Genomic DNA, 19,103 nt, shown 5'->3' with positions numbered 1-19,103 from the left:
CGGGCTCTGAAGCCAGGAAACCCAAGAGGAAATGACTGAGCCCGTCTCGGTCCCCGCCCGCCAGCGCTCCCCTGGCCACACCCTCCGCCTGGACTCAGCCACTGCAGCTGCCCTCTCCGCACGAGGCTGCCGGCGGCTCGGGACCACCAGCTCTGACGTGAGTCTCTCCTCCGATCTTCCTCCGTCCGCTCCCCTCTGCCCAGGGGCCGGGCTCAGGTGGGTAGAGAGCGATCTTCTTGGCGCCTCTCCGCCCCCCACCCCCCATTCATGCTCCCTGTCCCTCCGGCTCCCCAGTACCTCCGTGTGCGGCATTGCTTCTCTCCTCCTGCCTCAGTCTCCCCAGTTCCCCTCCATCCCTCTCACCCTCCCAGATCTGCCCAGCATCCTGCTCTATTGTCCCTGCAGGGAGGCCCCTAACACCAACTCACTTTTTCCTCTGAGATCAGGAGCGCATTACTCACTCTTCCTCTTTCCCCCTCCTAGCTGACTTCTCTGCTCTGAGGACTGCCCCAGAGGGAGGGACCGAGGTCCTCAGATCTCCTCCGGTGCCCCAGATCCCTCCCCTTGCCCTACACGGTCAGTCCTGTCTAGCCTTTGAGTGCTTCTCAGCCCTGTGCAGTGGCTGCTACTTGAAGCCTGGTTTAGTCTGATGCTTCTTGTTTTCTTTGGGGACCTGCAGAGGGAAAGAGGGAGTGACTGCTGGCGATCCCCACTTCTGAGACCTTCCCCCTGGCCCTCCTTCCCGCAGCCAAAGACCCTGGCAGGGGTCTCTGAAGCCAGAGGTGCCTGCTCAGGGTAAGGAAGGGGGCTGCAGGGTCCCCAGGGGTTGCCCTGGGCCTGCCTCACTGACATCATGGCTGACCCCAGCTCTGGCTTGCTCTGTAGATGTCGCCCTTTGGTCGCCTGTGTCTCCTGGTCTTCGTTGGCCTGATTCTCCCCACCAGAGGTAAGGCCCAGCCCTGACTCCACCCTGCTGCAGGGCCCTCAGCCCCGCTTCCGGTGCATGCGTTGCTGCGTGGAAGGCTGGTGAATTTGGATGCTCTGTCCTATGTCCTCAGTCCCCTCCTGAGCTGGCACCAGGAAGTGGGGGCCCCAATAAGGGGGCCAAGGTTACACCCTGTTTAGATACCTCAGACCTGGGTGGCTGCTTCCAACGAGTCTGGCCAGGGCCTGTCCTGCTGAGCATCCTCCATTTCACCTCCAAGAAGGACTCAACGGAGTTTGATTTGGCGGGGAGATGGGTGTCGGTTTCCTACTTGGCAGCCAGGAACACCGGACTCACAGCAGAGCAGCTCCCTTGGATCCCCAGGTGATATATGATTAGGGAAAAGGGTGAGCTGGGGCCAGTCCAGGAGTTGGAGATGTCTCACCCTTACCTGAGAAGTGTTTTCTGAAGGTAGTACCTGTGGTGGGCCTTTGCAGGTGCTTTCTACATGACAGGTGCTTGTTTCAGCTTCAGCTCTACTCTATGATGCTGTTGTCATGACCATTTTACAGATGAGGAAACTGAGGCTCAGTGAAGGAAAGTGCCCTGTGCCAGAGGCTAGTGAGTGGAGGGGCTGGGCTACAACCCTGGAACCCAGAGCAAACTCTGCACTGAAGCTGCCCCATTTCTCTTTGATAAAATGGGTTTCCTGTGTTCATTCAGTCATTCAACAAGCGTTCACTGAGCAGATCCTATTCTAGGCACTGGGGAAACAGCAACTGCATAAAACAGGAGCTCACATGCTAGTTGGAAAGACACACAGTAACTGACATATCAGTAAATTATATAGTATGCTAGAAGGTGAAAAGTGCTATAGAGAAAAACAGAGGAGAGAAATGAGGATTGTTTAAATAGGGTGATCAGGTAAGACCTCACCAGAAGGTGACATTTGGGCAGACACTTGAAGGAGAGGAGGGAACAAGCCAAGCAGGTATGTAAGGAACGAGTGCTGTCTGGAGAATGTGAGTGACAGCAGGCAGGCCAGTGTTCGGGTTCGGGTTTGGGCTAGGGTTAGGGTGGGAAGGGGCAGGGTGGTAAGAGGAGAGGTCAGAGAGGTGACAGGGGACCGGGTGGAGGGGGTACTTATGGGCCAGATGAGGACTTTGGCTCTTACTAGGAGTGAGATGCAGCCAGAGGAGGGCCCTGATCTGACTCAGGGGTTCACAGGCTCCCTCTGGCTGTGTGTGGGGAGCAGACTGTAGGGGCGGGATGGGAGCAGGGAGACCAGGGAGGAGGTTGTGTGATGGTCCAGGAGGGGGAGCATGGAGGCTGGGCCAGGGTAGGGGACAGTGGCTCTGTCCAGCTCTGACTGCATGTTAAGCAGTGCGGGAGACCTCCATCTCATTTCACCCTCTCTACAGTCCTGAGTAGTAGATTCAAGTATTATCCCCACTTTGCAGATGAGGCAGTCGAGGCTCAGAGAGGGGCTTCACTTGCTCCAGGACACACAGCAAGGAAGTTATTGGGAACAGATTTTGAGATCAGGGCCCTGGCTGAGTCTAGCACCTGGGCTCCTAGGCTAAACTGCCTCTCTCACCCCACAAGGATGGGTAGGGAGAGGCAGCTGCAGGTAGGGTGCTGGGGTATTAACATTTCTTAAAACACTTCCGCAAAAGCTGATCAATCACACATCTGTCTGCTGCTCCGCCAGCAGACAGGACTTCCTGGTTATCCCCCAAAGTTTCAGGAGGGAGGGCAGGGTAGGGGTTTCGGTGAGAGAAGGGGGACCAGAGGCTCCTCCCTGACTTCTCATCCTTGATTTCCCAGGACAGACATTGGAGGAGGCCACATCCATTACTCTAGCAGACCCAGTCACTGAGAACGTTCATGCCCTGACTCCAGCCCCAGGTGAGGAAGGAGGGACAGGTCTGTCAAGATCCTGTCATTGCAAATAACAATGGCAACAAAAATCTCAAACTTGGACCAAAAGGGATTGTTTGGATTTGTGTAACTGAAAAGTCCAGGGGTAAACCTTCAGGCGTGGCTCCATCTAGGCTCAAATTATGCTATCAGGAACGTGTCTTCATCTCCTGGTTCTGTTTTCTCTGTGATGGCTTCATTTTAAGGCAGATTCTCCTTTTATGGAGCAAAGATGGCCCATAGAGACCTGGAGCTTCTATCCTACCTGCTAAGAATCCAGAGGAAAGAGAATTTCCCCTTCCCCAATCCAGCAGATGCCCCAGAACTGAGTGTCATTGACCAGGCTCAGGTCACACACCCACCTGTGAGCTGATCATTGTGGCCACAGGCATAGAAAACTCATTGGCCAGACCTGGGTCTCGTGTTTAACTTCCAACAGGGCTGGTGCCAGGCCCATTGAACCAAGTGGACTGACAGTCAGGGAAGGATGGTTCCCCAAAGGATGTTCAGGGGGCTCTTACCAGACGCGGGTGGGTGCTGAGTAGGGGAAAAGACATCTGTGGGAGGGGAGGGCCTGAGGCCAGGGAGATACTGGCATCCCATTTGGGCAGTTAGCAAATGGCTGGATTAATTCGTTTCCATGACATCAAATTTGAGTTGCTATGGAAATCCCCCTGTACCTCCATCCATGCACCTTCTCTGCATCTTCTCTCTTTTCTCTTCCTGTTTCCGGACTCCAGACACCGTCCAACCAGAACTCCAGCCCACTCCTCAGACTTCAACCCTGCAGGCTGGTAATGAGTTGGGCAGGGGCAGAGGGTAGGGAGGTGGGCCTGGGACAGACATTGTTGCCCCTCTTCCTCTGACACTCTGGGTCCTTGATTACCCATTTCAGTCCCCCAGTGCTGAATCCCCACCTCTGGGTCCTCTGACACTCTGGGTCCTTGATTACCCATTTCAGTCCCCCAGTGCTGAATCCCCAGGTTTACTTTGTTGTGGGGCGGCCAGCTAACTCCATTCACTTCTTGTAAAAATTGTTTGAAATCATGAAAAATAACATGCCTATAGAAAAATATAAAAACCATAAGTGTACAACTTAAATTACTCTAAGTTGAACCCATGTAACCATCACCCAGGTCAAGGAATAGAGCTTTGCAGACACCGCAGAAACTCCCTGTATGCCAACCCCTTCATTTTCTTCCTTTTATCTCTTTATCTTTTTTGAATTTTCAAATCATTTCTTTCACTCTTTCTTGGAATATAACATCATTCAAAAAGTGTTCACCAGTTTTGTCCATTAATGTTTAGTGGTACATAGACACGTTCTCCTTGGAAATAAAAAGAATATTGCAGGTAAGATGAAATCCCTTCATCCACTCCCCATTCTCATTCTCTACTCCCTCTCTGAGAGGTCCCCACCGTTAGTGTTACATTGGGAGTAGTTCCCCAGTGATACTGCATCACATGTGTATTAACTGGGGAAAATATACTAATTGGGAGGTGTCGTTGTGGGAGCTTAAGGATACTGTATGACTTGTTCAGCAACTCACTTTTTTTCCCCCATGCAATAATGTGTTTGGAAGCTCTTCCCACAGTCCTATAGAAGCATCCACGTTGGTCTTTTTCACTGCGTGGCATTCTGCAGGGTGCCAGTGCACAGCTGATGAAGCCATGCCCATCTTGATGAACATATTGGTTGCTTCCAGTTCTTCTTGTTGCTCGCAGTGCCGCAATGAGCAAGCCTGTCCCCTCCTCCTTGAGCACTTATAGCACAAATTAAGTGCCGGTCATGGTTCTAAATATTTCACCCTCATTCACTCATTCAATCCTCACACAAACCCTCTGAGGTAGAAATGAGCATTATCTTCGCTTTACAGGAGGCTCAGAGTAACTCACCCAAGGTGTCACCAAAAGTCAGTGACACGGCTAGGATGAGGGTCCAGGAACCTGGCTCTAAAGTTTACCCACGACACGGTGGGGCAAAGGCACACTGATTTGCCCTGCCACCAGCGGCGAGTGAGAGAGTCCCCCCTCTCTCATCCCCACAGCAGCACTTGTACATGGATGTCTTTGATTTTTGCCAACTTGAGGAGGGGAGAGGGCCCCTTGCTGCTTTCTGCAGGTCCCTGATTCGCTTCTTTCTCACCCTCCCCTCCTTTCTCTTCCGACCTGAGTAGAAGCAACCCCGAACCAGATGGAGATCCACACCCAGCAACCGACGGAAATGGATGTGCTTCTAACAACAGGTCCAGGGACAGACAAGAGCAGGACGCAAGGTAGAGCCTGGGACTAGAACAGCAACATACGAGTTGTGTTTAATTCTCCATCTAGGTCGGCGTTTCCCTGAGTACATTTCTCAGAGCACCCGTTTGGGGAATTAATACATTTTTCAAAAAAATTTTCTCAGTTTGCAGTCAAAGGTATTTGGGAAACTCTGAGTTAAAGTTAAACACGTTTCTATCTGGCAGGACTTCTCGGAGTCGTAATAAAGCTTGTTTGTAGCAGACATCCCAAGAGGGAGCGTCTAGTTTGCAGCGTTTTCCAAACTTGGTAGACTCAGGAACCCTCTTTATTCAGATCCCTTCGAAGGGCTGGTGCGGGAAATGTACCTGTAGGTGTTTCCTTGGTGTAGATCTTCTTAATGTTAGAGCAGGAGCTGTTCAGTCGCAAAACTCGGAAAACCCAACTGGAAAAAAAAAAAAAAGATGTATTAGCGATATACGCTCTGTAAAGTACAGAAGCACCAATTTCAGGCACAGCTGGGCTCAAGCACTGTCATCACGACTGACTTGCTTCCTCTCTCAGCTCTGTTTTCTTCATTCTCAAGCGGCTTTTCCCCTCTTAGTGACAAAGGTGGTCCCGTAGCTCTAAGTTTAGGCTACAAACTCAGCAGCTAGAGTGCATCTCTAGCTGAAAGGCCTAGAGTTGACTCTCATTGGCCCAGCTGGGGTTATGTGCCTATGTCTGACCAATGGGAGCCTGGGAAATGAACAGCTCTGACTGGTCAGGCCCTGAGTCTGTGCCCCATGTCTGATCTGCATAGACCAAGAGTCAGGGAAGAGGTGGCTCCCCTCAGGACAAGGGAGTTAATGTTACCAGAGGCGTGGGAAAGGGGGATGAGCAAAAATAAAGGTAATAGGGGGTCTCTAATGCCTGTGTGATGATCCATATTTGAGAGGCAGCCCCCACTGGAAAGTACTATAGATTAGGCCACTCCCAGGCTGAGTTGCATGCACGGTTGCTCAGACTGGGCACTGCACAAGAGCACTACCTAGAAGGTCACACCATTCTCCTTGTAGATTTTTTATCATTGTTACAACTTCCCAGTGATGGCAGTAAAGCATCTTATTCTGAAAGAATCTGTCTATTAAAACAATTTTACAACAGATGGAAATACGGTGTCTTGGGGAAGGGAGCTTATTTTATTTTGTACAACAGTGGGGTTTGGGGGTGTAGCAGCTGTTTCCACATTTTCCAAATGAGAAAACATCTTCACATCTCCGGATTCACTTACTCTGAGTCCTTGCTGACCTGGGTTACCCTATGTGGTATTCCCTGTTCCTGGTTGTACGTGATGGAAATTCAACTGGGTCGAGGGGGGGGTCAAGGAGCCAAGTGGTAAAAGGCACTGCTGAGCCCTGCGCCCCCAGAGCCTCTCTCCCTTCTTCATCTTTGTCTCTCTTGCACTGGAGCTTGTTTTCCACCTGGCAAGGAGATGGCCAGCTCAGAACTTCCGTCACCTAGCGTCCACTCAAAAGCCCTACTTGGAATTTGAAAGGTAGGGAAAGGTGAGACTGGGTCACATGCTCCCCCTTGTGGCTGGGTTACAGCAGGAGACCCAGATGGTCTGGGGAAGCAGGAACATTTCCCCCCAAAGAAAGGGGACTGTTGCCAGAAGAAGGGAGGAGTGAGAGCCAGGTAGACAATAGCAACAACGTGCTAAGGGTTTGCTCCATGCGGGACACACTGTGCTAAGCTTTCACGTGGTCACTCGTTCACTGCTGACAGCTACCCTATGTGGGAGGAGCTGTCAGTACCCCATTTTACAGGGAAGGGAACTGAGGCCCAGAGAGGTTACTTGGCTGGCCCTAGGCCACACAGTGCAAAGTGGCAGAACCAGAATTTGAGCCCAGGTTCCCACACACCGGGGTGGCCGGGGTGAGGGCTGGGGGGCGGGGCATGAGCACCACATACCACTGAGGCTGTCCTTTTATTACATTTCCTGTGATCCCTCCATCTTTACCCTTGATCTGGCTTATCCCTTTTCTTGGAAAAACTTTTCCTGAACATCTTGTAATCGGTTCGTATTTAGGAAACGAGGTGCTGAGGCTGGCCTGGGGAGCCAGTTCATGAGGCAGCTTCTCTGCTTGCTGGCTTCACACTGGGGCATCAGTCAGGGATGGCCACCTCACTGAGGACATTTCTCAGTGCCAGAGAGGCAGGTCTTCCCTTGGGTATTGATTTTTTTTTTTTTTTTTTAAAGAGAGGAACCCGCTGGTGTTTCTGGTCTGGGAGCAGAGGCGAAATTCAACATGTTTTCTAACAAGTATCTCCAGGCTCTGTAACTGGGTCAGGGTTCTGGAGGCCCCTGTCTGGCTCTGACAGATGTGACCCTTTATTCCTGATCACGGGGTGGTCTGGGAGGTCCTAGGAGAGGAGCCAGGGGTTCCTCGGGAGTCGGAGCTGTTGGTCCTAATCAGGGGGTGCAGGCTTATTGCAGTATTTCCATACCTGCCACTCCTGGCTGCCTCTGTGGGTGGGAGGCGGGGATACCTGGCCTGCGCCCTGAAGGTAGGCATGGGAGAGGGTCTTCTCCCAGACGCAGACGTTCAGTTGTCTTTTGTTTCCCTCCACGGCTCACTCCTGCCCTCCACCATCTTCTGGCCACTCTCTCTGCTGATCCCACTCAAGGCCCCACGCCCCCCAAGACCCAACTCCCACGCAAAAACGTCAGGACGGACCCCGCCCTCAGGCAGACTGGTCAGTAACTCCCTTCCCAGACTGGACACAGGCTATTTCCTACTCACTGTGTGTTTTTAGCGCCTCAGTACTGCCCAGCACAGAACAGTGCTCAGTAAACAGGTGTCGGGCAAACACCTGACTTCAGGGCTGGTGTTCTTGTGGGTGGGCACAGGGTAGACACACAATAAATGTCTGAATAGATGAATGAATGCATAAGTGAGTGCTGCATGCCGACAACCCCCAAACCCAATGGCTTATAATGACAATCATTTAGGGACTTGCCTGGTGGGCCAGGGGTTAAGACTTCGCGCTCCCAACGCAGGGGGCCAAGTTTAATCCCTGGTCAGGGAACTAGTTCCCGCATGCCACAACTAAAAGAGCCCACGTGTCGCAGCTAAAAGAGCCTGCATGCCACAATGAAGATCCCACATGCCGCAACTAAGACCGGACGCAGCCCAAAAAAAAAAAAAAAAAAAGACAACCATTTATGTAGCTCTCAAGTTTGCAGTTTAGAAGTTTAGTCTGGGCTTGGCTGGGTGCTTCTCTGGTCTCAGCTGGACTTACTTGTGCATTGGAGATCAGGTTGGGGTCAGCAGGAGCTCGGTTTGCAGGGGCACCTTGATTCTTCCCCTCCCGGTCTTATCTTCCACTTCCTGTCCAGCCAACCCCAGTGAACAGATGGAAATGATACACCCACGGGTCATATAGAGAGTTCATTCATTCATTCAAGCAATATTCATTGAGCATTTATTGTGTGCTGGGCACTGCTCTAGGTGCCAGGGGTACAGCAGTGAATGAGACAGACAAAAATCTCTTCCCTAATGAAGGAAACGTTTTCATGGGGAGAGAGAGACAATAAATAAGAATCATAATAACTATATATGAGGTGGTTTTAAGCTGCTATCAAGAAAAACGAAGAAAAAAAGGAATAAAAAAGAAAAACGAAGCAGGGTTAGGGTGAGAGAATGGCTGGAGAGTATTTTCTGTAAAGGGCCAGGGAGACCTCACTGAGAAGGAGCTGAGGGGGAGCCATGTGGACATCTGGGGAAGGGAGCTTCAGGCAGCAGGAGCAGCCAGTGCAAAGGCCCTGGGGTGAGAAAGGGTCTGCATGGTCACCAGCGGGGGTGGGGGTGTGGGGATGGAGCACAGTAAGTGAGGGGGGCAAGTGAGGAGAAAAGGTTAGAGGTGAAGGGAACCAGACTGTGTGCTGAGTAAGGACTTCAGTTTTGCTCTAAGTGCACCAAGGCTGAAACCCAGGTGTCTCCGCTCTGACTCTGACTCTCACTCACCCATTCACTCCACAAACCTTTGCTCCCTTCTGTCCCCTCCAGGTTCAAGCGAGGACGACCCCTTCTCCTATGGTAAGTTACCCATGGGAGGCTGTGGGGAGAGGAGGGCGCAGGCCCCTCTCGCCACACGCTTCCATTTCTGTCTCTGCAGATGTGGGCACCCTCCGGAAACGGGGCCTGTTGGTGGCAGCCGTGCTGTTCATCACCGGCATCGTCATCCTCACCAGTGAGAACGGGGGTTGGGGGGGAGGGGCATCAGGACTGGGAGGGAGGAGGCCTTGGCTTGGACTCTGACGGAGGGTAGGTTCTTGAAGGCCCCTGAGCAAGGTTGTTTTAAAGGAGGCGTATCCATATAAGCCTCCCCAGAGTTCAGTGGCTTAAGATGACAACCATTTACTGAGTTCTCAATTCCGCAGTTTGGAAACTTAGGCTGGGCTCAGCTGGATGGTTCTTCTGGTTGCAGCTGGATTTATTCACGTGTCTGAGGTCAGCCGCGGGTCAGCAGGGAGCTCTGCTTCTATGGGCACCTCAGTTCTTCACCTGGTGGTCTTCTCCAGCAGGCTAGCCTGCGCTTGTTCACACAGCGGTGGCAGGGGAATGCGATGGTGCAGCTCCCCAGGATTAGCAATAGCGGGAAGCTTTGATGGCCCTGGGCTGCATGAGTGAGGAGAGGTAATGGCTGCGCCAGGGCCTGATGAGAGATGGAAGTGGAGGAGGGGGCCCCAGGCAGGAACTGTGGCTTCAGAGAGAGGTTTCCAGCCGTGCCTCCTGGTAAGCCCACCGGGAGGGAGCGGGGCAGGGGTCGAGGGGATCGGATACCTCAGCCTCTCTCTCCTCCTGCCCTCCTCTCTCCCTCCAGGGCCTGTGGGCTGTGGCCTCTCAAGTCAGCCTCCCAGGGCCCAGTGTCGAGCAGGGAAGGGGGGCAAAGGGAGATTAACAAGTGGAGAAACTAATTTTTTAAGAAGTTTAAAAAATGTTACAGATTAAGGGGCTTTCCTGGTGGCGCAGTGGTTGAGAGTCCGCCTGCCAATGCAGGGGACACGGGTTCGTGCCCCGGTCCGGGAAGATCCCACATGCCGCGGAGCGGCTGGGCCCGTGAGCCATGGCCGCTGAGCCTGCGTGTCCGGAGCCTGTGCTCCGCAACGGGAGAGGCCACAACAGTGAGAAGCTCGCGTACCGCAAAAAAAAAAAAGTTACAGATTAAGTAAAACACGAGGGCAACCAGTTTGCAAGCTCTCAGTTAAGCTGTACAACCCACGCCAAGTTTTATGAGTGACCTCTCTTGTCCAACTTCCTTATCAGGAAAATGGGCACAGCCTCAGCTTTTCGCTTTAAGGTGGGAGACGGAACACTGATAGAATTAAAAAGAGATCGCTGATGCGTGTCTGATCCTGTTGAATCAGGGAGTCAAGCACTGTTGCCTCAGTTGTTCAACTTGTGCTTATAGATCCTGACTTAGTGCCAGACCCTGTTCTCTCCCCTGTGGGAAAAGTGAGGCTCAGAGAGTTGAGAAGTTTGTCCAAGGTCACACAGCACAGAAAAATCAGGGAATGACTGGACACAGGTCTGTGTGAGGGCAGAGCCTATATGTTAGCTCTGGGGCCATAAACTGTTCCAGTGACATTTGTGAGCACCTACTCTGTGCCCAGCCTGTGCTGTGATGCTGGGGGCCCTGGTCCCCACCCTCGGAGAACTCACAGCTGGTGGGGGGATGACAATAAACAGCTCAACACATTAATGAACAGAGTGGAGCAGAGATACAGAAAAAGAGAATTACCAGGAGGAAAATAAAGATGGATTGAGAAGGACGGGGAGAGGTGCTCCCTCTAAAGAGGCAAAATCAGAATGCATTCTGATAAGGAAGATGATTTTAAAAAACAGGTAGAGGGAGCAGCAAGTGCAAAGTCCCAGACGCAGGAATGAGCTTAGCGTGTTGCAATAACCACAGGAAGAGGCTAGGGTGGCTGGGGCAGTGTGAGCGGGAGAGGGGTAGGAGGTGAGTCTAGAGGGACAGGGAGGTGTAGGTAAGGGTGACAGCCAGGAGATGGGAGAGGGCTGTTTTCTGAAGTCCCCTTTGTTTTCTAAGATCCCCCTCATTTGCTTTGGCCCAGCCCCCTGGCCTTCCTGCTCTCCCTTAACCCCACCTGTCTACTTCTGCCTCAGGGCCTTTGCATTGACTGTTCCTTATGCCTGGAACACCCTTCCTCCATATGTCCATGTGGCTCCCCCCTCACCTCCTCAATGAGGCCCCTCTAGTCCCTGCCATGAGGATGCCCTCAGCTCCTGGGTCTCCCTGCATCCTTCCTTGTTTTATTTTTCTTCACAGCATGCATTACTGTCGGACACGTCACTGTATGTGCACTTGACTTAGTTCTTTTTCTCATTGTCGGTCTCCCCCACTAGAAAGCTCTACTAGGGCAGGGATTTTATCCATTCTTGCTCCCAACTGTGTTCCCAGTGCCTGGGTCACTGCCTGGCACAGAGTAGGCGCACAATAAATGTTTGCTGAACACATGAATGACACACAAGCTAGGGCTCCTCTGCGTAGGGGTGGGGGGAGGTCCCCCCTGCGGACCTTTGCACCAGCTCTTCCCCCGTCAGCTTCTTGTCACTTGCTCAGAGTTGCCTTGGAGCCTCCCGAGGGGAGGCTCGTCCTCCGGCACCCAGATCACCGCAATAATCAATATTGTTCCAATTCATGACTGAACCATTTCCTTCACCTACAGGCGGCAAGTGTAGGCAGTTGCCCCGGTTATGCCGGAGTCATGACAGATGAGTCCGTTGGAAGTGGGGGCTGATGACCCGATGGGCACCCTGAGACTGAGCCCCCGCCGGCTCACCGTGCCTGGCCTCCTCCCTCCCCTCGAAGGACCTACAGACTAGTCAACAAAGCCCAGCCTGAGAGGTAGGACGTGGATGGAGCCAGAGCCGGAACTGGTGGCCTGAGCCCCCTACTCTCCCAGCCCTGCCCTCCCTGAAGGCTGACTGGCTCCCCATTTATCCATTCTGTTCCGACAAGAAGTAAAGCACTGTGGTCTTTGCGCCATGGTCTCTGATCATTCCTGACCGGGGAGTGGAAGAAAGCAGCAGGGGCTGGGGCAGGGACCCCAGGAGTAAAGTGAGGGAGTCACAGACTCCAAAGCCAAGCTGGGGGCCACAGTGAACGAAGCCAGCCTGGGTGAGGTGGGAAGGATGGGGGCGGGGGCGGGCCACAGGGGAATCTGGCCAATGGGAGGGTCAGTGTTGGATTCCACCCATGGCAGATCGAGACCCCAGGCCTGGTCCTTGTGCAGAGCCTGGTGTCCAAAGCCAGCTCACCCCTGACACTGAGAGGCAACACTGCTAACCGGGCAAACACAGAGGGAGGGCCCAGGCCCACGGTGACCCTCTTTTTTCCCACTCTGGGTCCCTCAGCATGTGAGTGTGGACACCCCACCCTGCACATCCAAGGTCCATCCACACCCCTGGTTGCCTCTTGGTCTTAGGGATGTGCCCACAAAGAAAGCCACGCAGGCCCTGGAGTGGGCTCAGAGTAGCCTGGGTGGGGAATTCCAGGGTCCTGGGGACCCAGAGCATGGCTGAGAAGGGGCACAGGCTCCTGTGGGCACTTCCTGAAAGCCCTTAGGTTCTGCAGCCCGTGGGGAAGGACTCAACCAGATGAGGTGGGAGCAGGCCCTCTGAAGTGCAGGGCCTGGGGTGGGGACCTCTGCTCAGGGTCAAGGGTCATCATGCCTAAGCCAAGAGACAAGGTCCTATTCAAGGCGGTTGCATAACAATGTTTCACAAACTTCAGGTCATAGCCTGTTCCCGGGGTTACAAAATCAATTTAGTGGGCTGTGAGTAGCATTAAAAAAAAAAAAAGAAAAAGAAGTAATAAAACAGAAAATAAAATATCAGAATATATCACAAATAATATGACATTGTAGATAGATTCTTTTCTCAATTTTTGCCCCATTTTTATCCCACCTGTATTATTATTCATTTTTTAAGAGAAGAACACCCTTTTTAACTTAAATAAATATATTTAAAAAGGCACAGTGAGGGGGCCTTCCCTGGTGGCCCAGTGGTTAAAACTCCACACATCCACTGCAGGGGGCACAGGTTATATCCCCGGCCTAGGGAACTAAGATCCTGCATGCTGCACGGCGTGGCCAAAATAAACCCCCCCAAAAAAGGCACAATGATATATGGAAAACCAATACTGCTTCATAAAAATAGAAGATAGCCAAAAAGATAAATTCAATGAAACAAATACATATATTTTATGCAATATATTGTATATGTGACATATATTATGTATAATATATGTATACTATCTATGTGATATACATCATACATGATATATATATAATATACATATGGGGGGATACTAAAAATATTTTTTGATTGGCACTCCCCACCTACCAATCAGAACAGATACTTAACCAATCAGGAGGGAATATCATTCATATATATATATATATATATATATATATATATCTCATATATTACACATATATGTATATATTCATGTGTAATGTGTTATATCTATTAAATTTTTTTGACCTATAAAAACAATTTCATGTGGTTCAACCTAATGATGATGGTGTAAAACAGATTTCATACTGCAGGTCACTTTTTAAAAATATTGAAAAGCACTGGGGAGAGGGAGATATGCTTGTCACATATACGCTTGTCACATATGGTTGTCACAGTGAAGGAACTAAGGTTCTTTCTCAGAACAGGAAGTGCTGGCAGCCACATTTGCCCCCTGGCTGGATGGCCACAGGAGTATGTGGAAGATGTCTCTAGTATTTCCCAAACTTCAGTCATCACGCATGCTCTTCACAATTTTTGCTGTATTTTCATCCTGCCCGTACTATCATTATTCACTTTTTAAAAAATCAGCTCCCTTTTTAACTTAAATACATTTATTTTAAAAGGTGCAATCATATGTGGAGACCTAGTACTGCTTGATATAGATAGAAGATAGCCATAAAGATAAATCCAATGAAGACAAGCAAGGAGAAAGATAGACTGCATTCGAGCTGGATACTGAGTTGCTGGCTGAGGGCTGTGAACTGGAGGCCAGAGTCTGCTCTGTTGGAGGAGAGCATCAGGTGTCAGGGCTGTGATTGTTTCCTTACTGCCCAAAGACACTGCAGAGTTTGGGAGGCCCCAAAGCACCCTCACTTCTGATGCCAACTATAAGACTGAGTGTGCCCAAGACCACCCTTGGGTTTGATAATTCACTAAAAGGACTCACAGAACTCACTGAAAGTCATTATTCTCACAGTTATGGTTTATTACAGTGAAATACAGTGTTTTACAGTTCCCTACAGTGAAGGGAACCAGATTAGAATTAGCCAAGAAAAGAGACACATAGGGCAGAGTCTAGGAGTGTTCCAGACATGAAACCCCCAGTTGTCCTCTCCTAGTGGAGCTGTGGACAGTGCTATCTTCTGGCAACAATGTGTGACAGTGCACATGGAGTACTGCCAACCAGGGCAGCTCCCACAAGCTTTAGTGTCCAAAGTTTTTATTGGAGCTCAGTCACAAAGACATGACTGACCACCCACGTGGTCACCTTACTTTCCAGCCCCTCTGGGGCTGATACCTGTGACCCAAAGGCCCTACCATAAATCCCATTGTTAAAAACTATCTAGGCTGGCCCAAGTCCCCCAGGTAAAGAAAGACACTCTTTTCAGGCAGGACATTCCAGGGGCTTAGAGATTACCTTCCAGGAGCTGAGCACAAAAGCCAGCCATCTCTTTACTAAACAGAGTCTTCCTCCCTCATATCATTTGATGGATTAAATGATATTCAAAAAGCAATTTACTCTCGTGATGCAATTCAATGTGAGTTAATATCGTTTGGGGCCTAAAACCATTTTGCATGCCACCACTGGAGCAAAGCCTGAACTTGAGGAATCACCAGCACACGAGCATGCCTGACAGCCTCCAGGGCAGAACTAGGGCAGTGCTGACCCACTTCATCATAACTGGGGAACTGGTGCTGGGCGTCCACTCCCCCCTCATTCCATCTTCCCATGGGGTAGAGATGAAAAAGCTGATACTGTTTTTCAAAGATGCCCTTGATATGGAGTTCTGGATTCAGATTCAACTCTGCTAATTAGAGGCCCTCGTATGAAATTGGGAAGCCAGAGAGATCATCCTCTGCTCTACTGGCTGCTTTCTGCTGACACGTAGGGTTGCCAAGGTGATGAGTTTGGGACCGCACCGTTCCAGTGTCCAGTCGCTAGCTTCGTGGGCATTAAGAGGCAGTTATGCACACACACACACACAAAGGATATCTAAATGGCCAATAAACACATGAAAAGATGCTCAACATCACTAGCTATGAGCAAAAAGTAAATGAAAACGAGAACGAGACACCACCCCACGCAGAATGGCTAAAATTAGAAAGACTACCAATACCAAATGCTGCAGAGGGTGTGGAGCAAGTGGAACCTTCTTACGTTGCTGTGAATTGGAGTGTAAATCAGTACAGTCACTTTAGAAAGCTATCACTTCTTTAAAAGGGTAAATGTACACTTAACATATGATCCAGCAGTTCAATTCTTAAATATCTATCCAAGAGAAAGGAAACCAGATGTCCAGAAAAGACTTGTACTACACAAGTGTTTATAGCAGCAGTATTTGTAATAGCGAAGGACAGGAAACGATCTAAATATCCATCAGCACAGGTGAGTGGGTACAAACTGTGGCATGCTTGTGCGATGGAATACTACTCAGCGATAGAAAGAAGAATTACTGGTACGCACGACAGCGTGAATGAATCTCAAAAGCATTATCCCGAGTGAAAGGAGCCAGGTACAAGAGAGCACACACTGTATAATTCCACTTATATGAAATTCTGGAATAAGCAAAGCCAATTGATGGTGATAGAAGTCAGAATAATAGTTGCCTCTACTACTATTATGTTGCCTTTACTATGAGAACAAGAGGTTGATGGAGAAGGGACATGAGGGAACTTTCTTGAAGGATTGAAATGTTCTGTACCCTGACAGTGATGCAGATTAATTGAATGTGTATATTGGCCAGAGCTGGCTGAACTGTACACTTAAGATTTGTGTACTTTAGTACATGTGAATTATACCTCAACACAAAACACAACAAACTGGAAACCAAAAGGGCAGTTATGTCCTGGGCTGCGATGACTTCCGGGTCCTGGATCAGAGGTAGAGCTACAAGATTCTGAAGATGCCATGTACAAGGGATCCTCTTGATTGGGGTGGAGGGAGAAGCTCCCCAGGTGGGTCAGTTTGGTCATTGTGAAATGAGAAAAAAATATATATATATTTATATTTGGTTTTGCTCCCAGTTCCTGGCACACACTTCCTAAAACGCCTGTAACTTCCTAAACGATAGGAAATTACATTAGGAGCATCTTTCATTCTAATATTTGGTCTCTGATCCCAGTTCCTGATGTGGAGCTCTGAAATCCCTTGGAATTTCCTGGCTGATAGGAGTGTCTTTTGTTCTAATGAAGCAATGCCTGGTGGGCTCCTGGATGGGGGCTGGTCACCAGAAAGACCAAGGCACGGTTAGAAGCTTGGAACTTTCAGCCCCACTCCTTACCTTCCGGGAAGGAGAGAGGGCCTGGAAATTGAATTAATGGTTGACCATGCCTACACGATGAAGTAACCTCTATAAAAATCCCAAAATTATGGGGTTCAGAGAACTTCCACGTTGGTGAGCACATCTACATACCAGGAGGGTGATGCACCCCAACTCCAGGGGGACAGAGGCTCCTGTGCTCAGGACCCTTCCAGATCTTGCCTTATGAACTTCTTCATCTGGCTGTTTACCTGTATCCTTTATCACATCCTTTATTATATGATAAACTGGTCAATGTAAGTGTTTCCCTGAGTTCTGTGAGCTATTCTGGGAAACAATCGAATCCAAGCTTTGGGGGGAGTCATGGGAACCTCCAACGGTAACCAAGTTGGACACAAGTTGTGGATGACCTGGGGCCCTGCTAGTGATTGGCATCTGAAGTGGGGGGCAGTCTTGTGGGACTGAGCCCTTAACCTGTGGTGTCTGCACTAATTCTGGTTAGTGTCAGAATTGAATTGAACTGTAGGACATCCAGCTGGTGTCACAGAGAACTGCTTGGTGTGGGAAACCCCCCCCCCCCACATCTGGTATCAGAAGTGTTGTGAGTGTGGCAGTAGTGAGAGGGTAAAGGAGAAATGCACAGGAGGAGGGATGAGTTTCTCTTTACAGTCATGTTCTGGGAATCATCTACAAAGTCTTAACCTAGAGCCCATTCCACTAGCCTTTTCTTTTCTTTTCTTTTCTTTCTTTGCCACTAGCCTTAGTCAAAGAGCTTGTCAGTCCCTAATTCCCTGTATCAAGGCAGCCCATTTTTGCTTAAATATGACAGTAATAAACAATAAAATCTAAGTGGCTTACAACAACAAACATTGGTTTCTCACTCACACTGCATGTCCATCATGGGTCAGCCAAGAGCTATGATGTAACCTAAGATGATGGAAAAGCTATTACGGAAATATTCCTGCTTATCATTGACAGAAAGAAAAGAGAATAAGATGAAACACATATTGACTCTTGTAGCCTCTGCCAGGAAGGGACACTTATTATTTCTGCTCAATTTCATTGGCCAAAGGAAATCACATGGCTACAGTTGAGTTCAAGAGAGCAGGAAACTACAACCTTCTTATAGGGAGGGAACTGTGATATAGTTCGTGAACAGTAATATAGCTTGCCGCAAAGGAAGTTTATTATCTCACATAGCAAGAATTCTGGAAGCAGAAACCGTATTCAACTGCAAGAGACATAAGCCAGAAACAACAGTGATGTAAGCAAGGTGATTTATTTCTCTCTCACATAACAGAACTCTGAAGCATGTAGTCCAAGGCTGGGGAAGGGGTCCCTTGATGTCATGAGAGACCAGGCTCCTACTGACTTACTGCTCTGCCATCCTTAGAATGTGGCTCTAATCCTCAAGGTCACAAAATGGCTGCAGGAGCCTCAGCCATCATGCCACATTCCAGGGGAAAAAGCAAGAGCAAAAGAAAAAGGCAGGGTTAACCACTTGGCAAGGTTAACCTACATTTCCCAGAGTCCTCCCCTTCCCTGTGTGCTTCTGGTTAGGGTGGGCCACGAAAGACATTCTAGTGGGAAGGTTGCTGGATGGATATTAGAGCAGCAGCCATTTTCTGGCTCACATTGGTTGTCACTTATTTGCCCACTCACCACTGATGAGTCAGCTCCTTTTAAAGAGACTTTTCAGGATCCCTTCCCAAAGACTTCTGCTTACTTCTGATTGGCCACTGCTATCTGCAAAAAGAAACTGGGAAATGTAGTCTTTTGGCTGAGTCTGCAACACTCTGAATACCGCCAGGGAAAATGATAGCCTGGAGGAATTTGTGGATATGGTGAGGAGGATGCTGAGCTTCTCCCAAGTCAAGGGATGGGAGCTCAAGCAATTTTAATTCAAATACAAGAAGAGAAGGTAATTCTTAAGACTGGAGTCTGCTGAGACCTCCAGGGGATAGCAACACTGGATCTCAGACTTGGAAAAGACACTCAGAAACGTCTCCACTAGTGCCCCAGGGCTCCCCAAAGGCTGTTATCTGCTGCCCAAACCCCTTCTAGCACGACACCTTTTTCTGCTGCTCAGTGTCTGAACTGAAGCCTTACATCAGGGGCGAGATTTCTTGCCAATAGCTAATGCAGTGGTTCTTCCCATGCAGCCAGGCTCCTGAGTACAATACTGACAAGGTTCTTGTTCTGGAAGAATTAAGGCCAAATCACAGTAACCAGAAGAAATCTGCTTTGCTCACATGAGACTAGATTGTGCTTTTCTCGGGGCATCGGGAGCGTCCTCCAAATGCTTGCTTCAGGCAGGGGTGCTGCTTCTGAAGAGGCTGGTGAGTGAATGAACTCCGGCTCCTGCTGGTGGGAGATTAAACAGGATTTGAAACGCCCTCTGAGTGGCTTTGTGATGTGTCCACTTGGTGAGGTTAACCTACATTTCCC

At 49.8% G+C, this 19,103-nt stretch overlaps 1 protein-coding gene across 11 annotated transcripts; it reads left to right on the top strand.

Moving 5' to 3' along the window:
• The first annotated feature begins 16 nt into the window (after positions 1-16).
• FXYD5 (FXYD domain containing ion transport regulator 5) lies at positions 17-12,138 on the top strand. 11 transcript variants are annotated; one of them, XM_089902349.1, is made up of 12 exons: positions 86-157; positions 484-576; positions 680-795; positions 886-946; positions 2,753-2,833; positions 3,586-3,639; positions 5,023-5,121; positions 7,329-7,414; positions 7,757-7,825; positions 9,139-9,168; positions 9,248-9,322; positions 11,823-12,138. In XM_089902349.1, exons 4-12 carry the CDS (start codon positions 886-888, stop codon positions 11,892-11,894), a joined length of 627 nt encoding a protein of 208 aa, XP_089758475.1. In that variant the 5' UTR covers positions 86-157; positions 484-576; positions 680-795; the 3' UTR covers positions 11,895-12,138. The 11 variants fall into 11 exon arrangements, with proteins under 11 accessions (XP_089758478.1, XP_089758479.1, XP_089758481.1 ...); XM_089902347.1 differs by having other exon boundaries at positions 104-216; XM_089902350.1 differs by lacking the exon at positions 484-576 and having other exon boundaries at positions 67-157.
• Positions 12,139-19,103: the final 6,965 nt, after the last annotated feature.

This window comes from Delphinapterus leucas, chromosome 20 (genome assembly GCF_059928025.1).
Source record: "Delphinapterus leucas isolate spDelLeu-1000000601 "Yukka" chromosome 20, BTC_Dleu_Yukka2, whole genome shotgun sequence".
Classification (NCBI taxonomy): domain Eukaryota; kingdom Metazoa; phylum Chordata; class Mammalia; order Artiodactyla; family Monodontidae; genus Delphinapterus; species Delphinapterus leucas.
The sequence above is the reverse complement of the archived record's forward strand: the minus strand, read 5'-3'. Positions and strand labels throughout refer to the sequence as shown.

What these genes read in the sequence shown, in the direction of transcription:
- FXYD5 (XM_089902350.1), top strand. Translation starts at nt 886, where the DNA reads ATGTCGCCCTTTGGTCGCCTGTGTCTCCTGGTCTTCGTTGGCCTGATT. An exon ending in TGCCCTGACTCCAGCCCCAG is followed by an intron (nt 2,834 to 3,585) that starts GTGAGGAAGGAG and finishes TCCGGACTCCAG; the next exon opens with ACACCGTCCAACCAGAACTC. An exon ending in CGGCATCGTCATCCTCACCA is followed by an intron (nt 9,323 to 11,822) that starts GTGAGAACGGGG and finishes CTTCACCTACAG; the next exon opens with GCGGCAAGTGTAGGCAGTTG.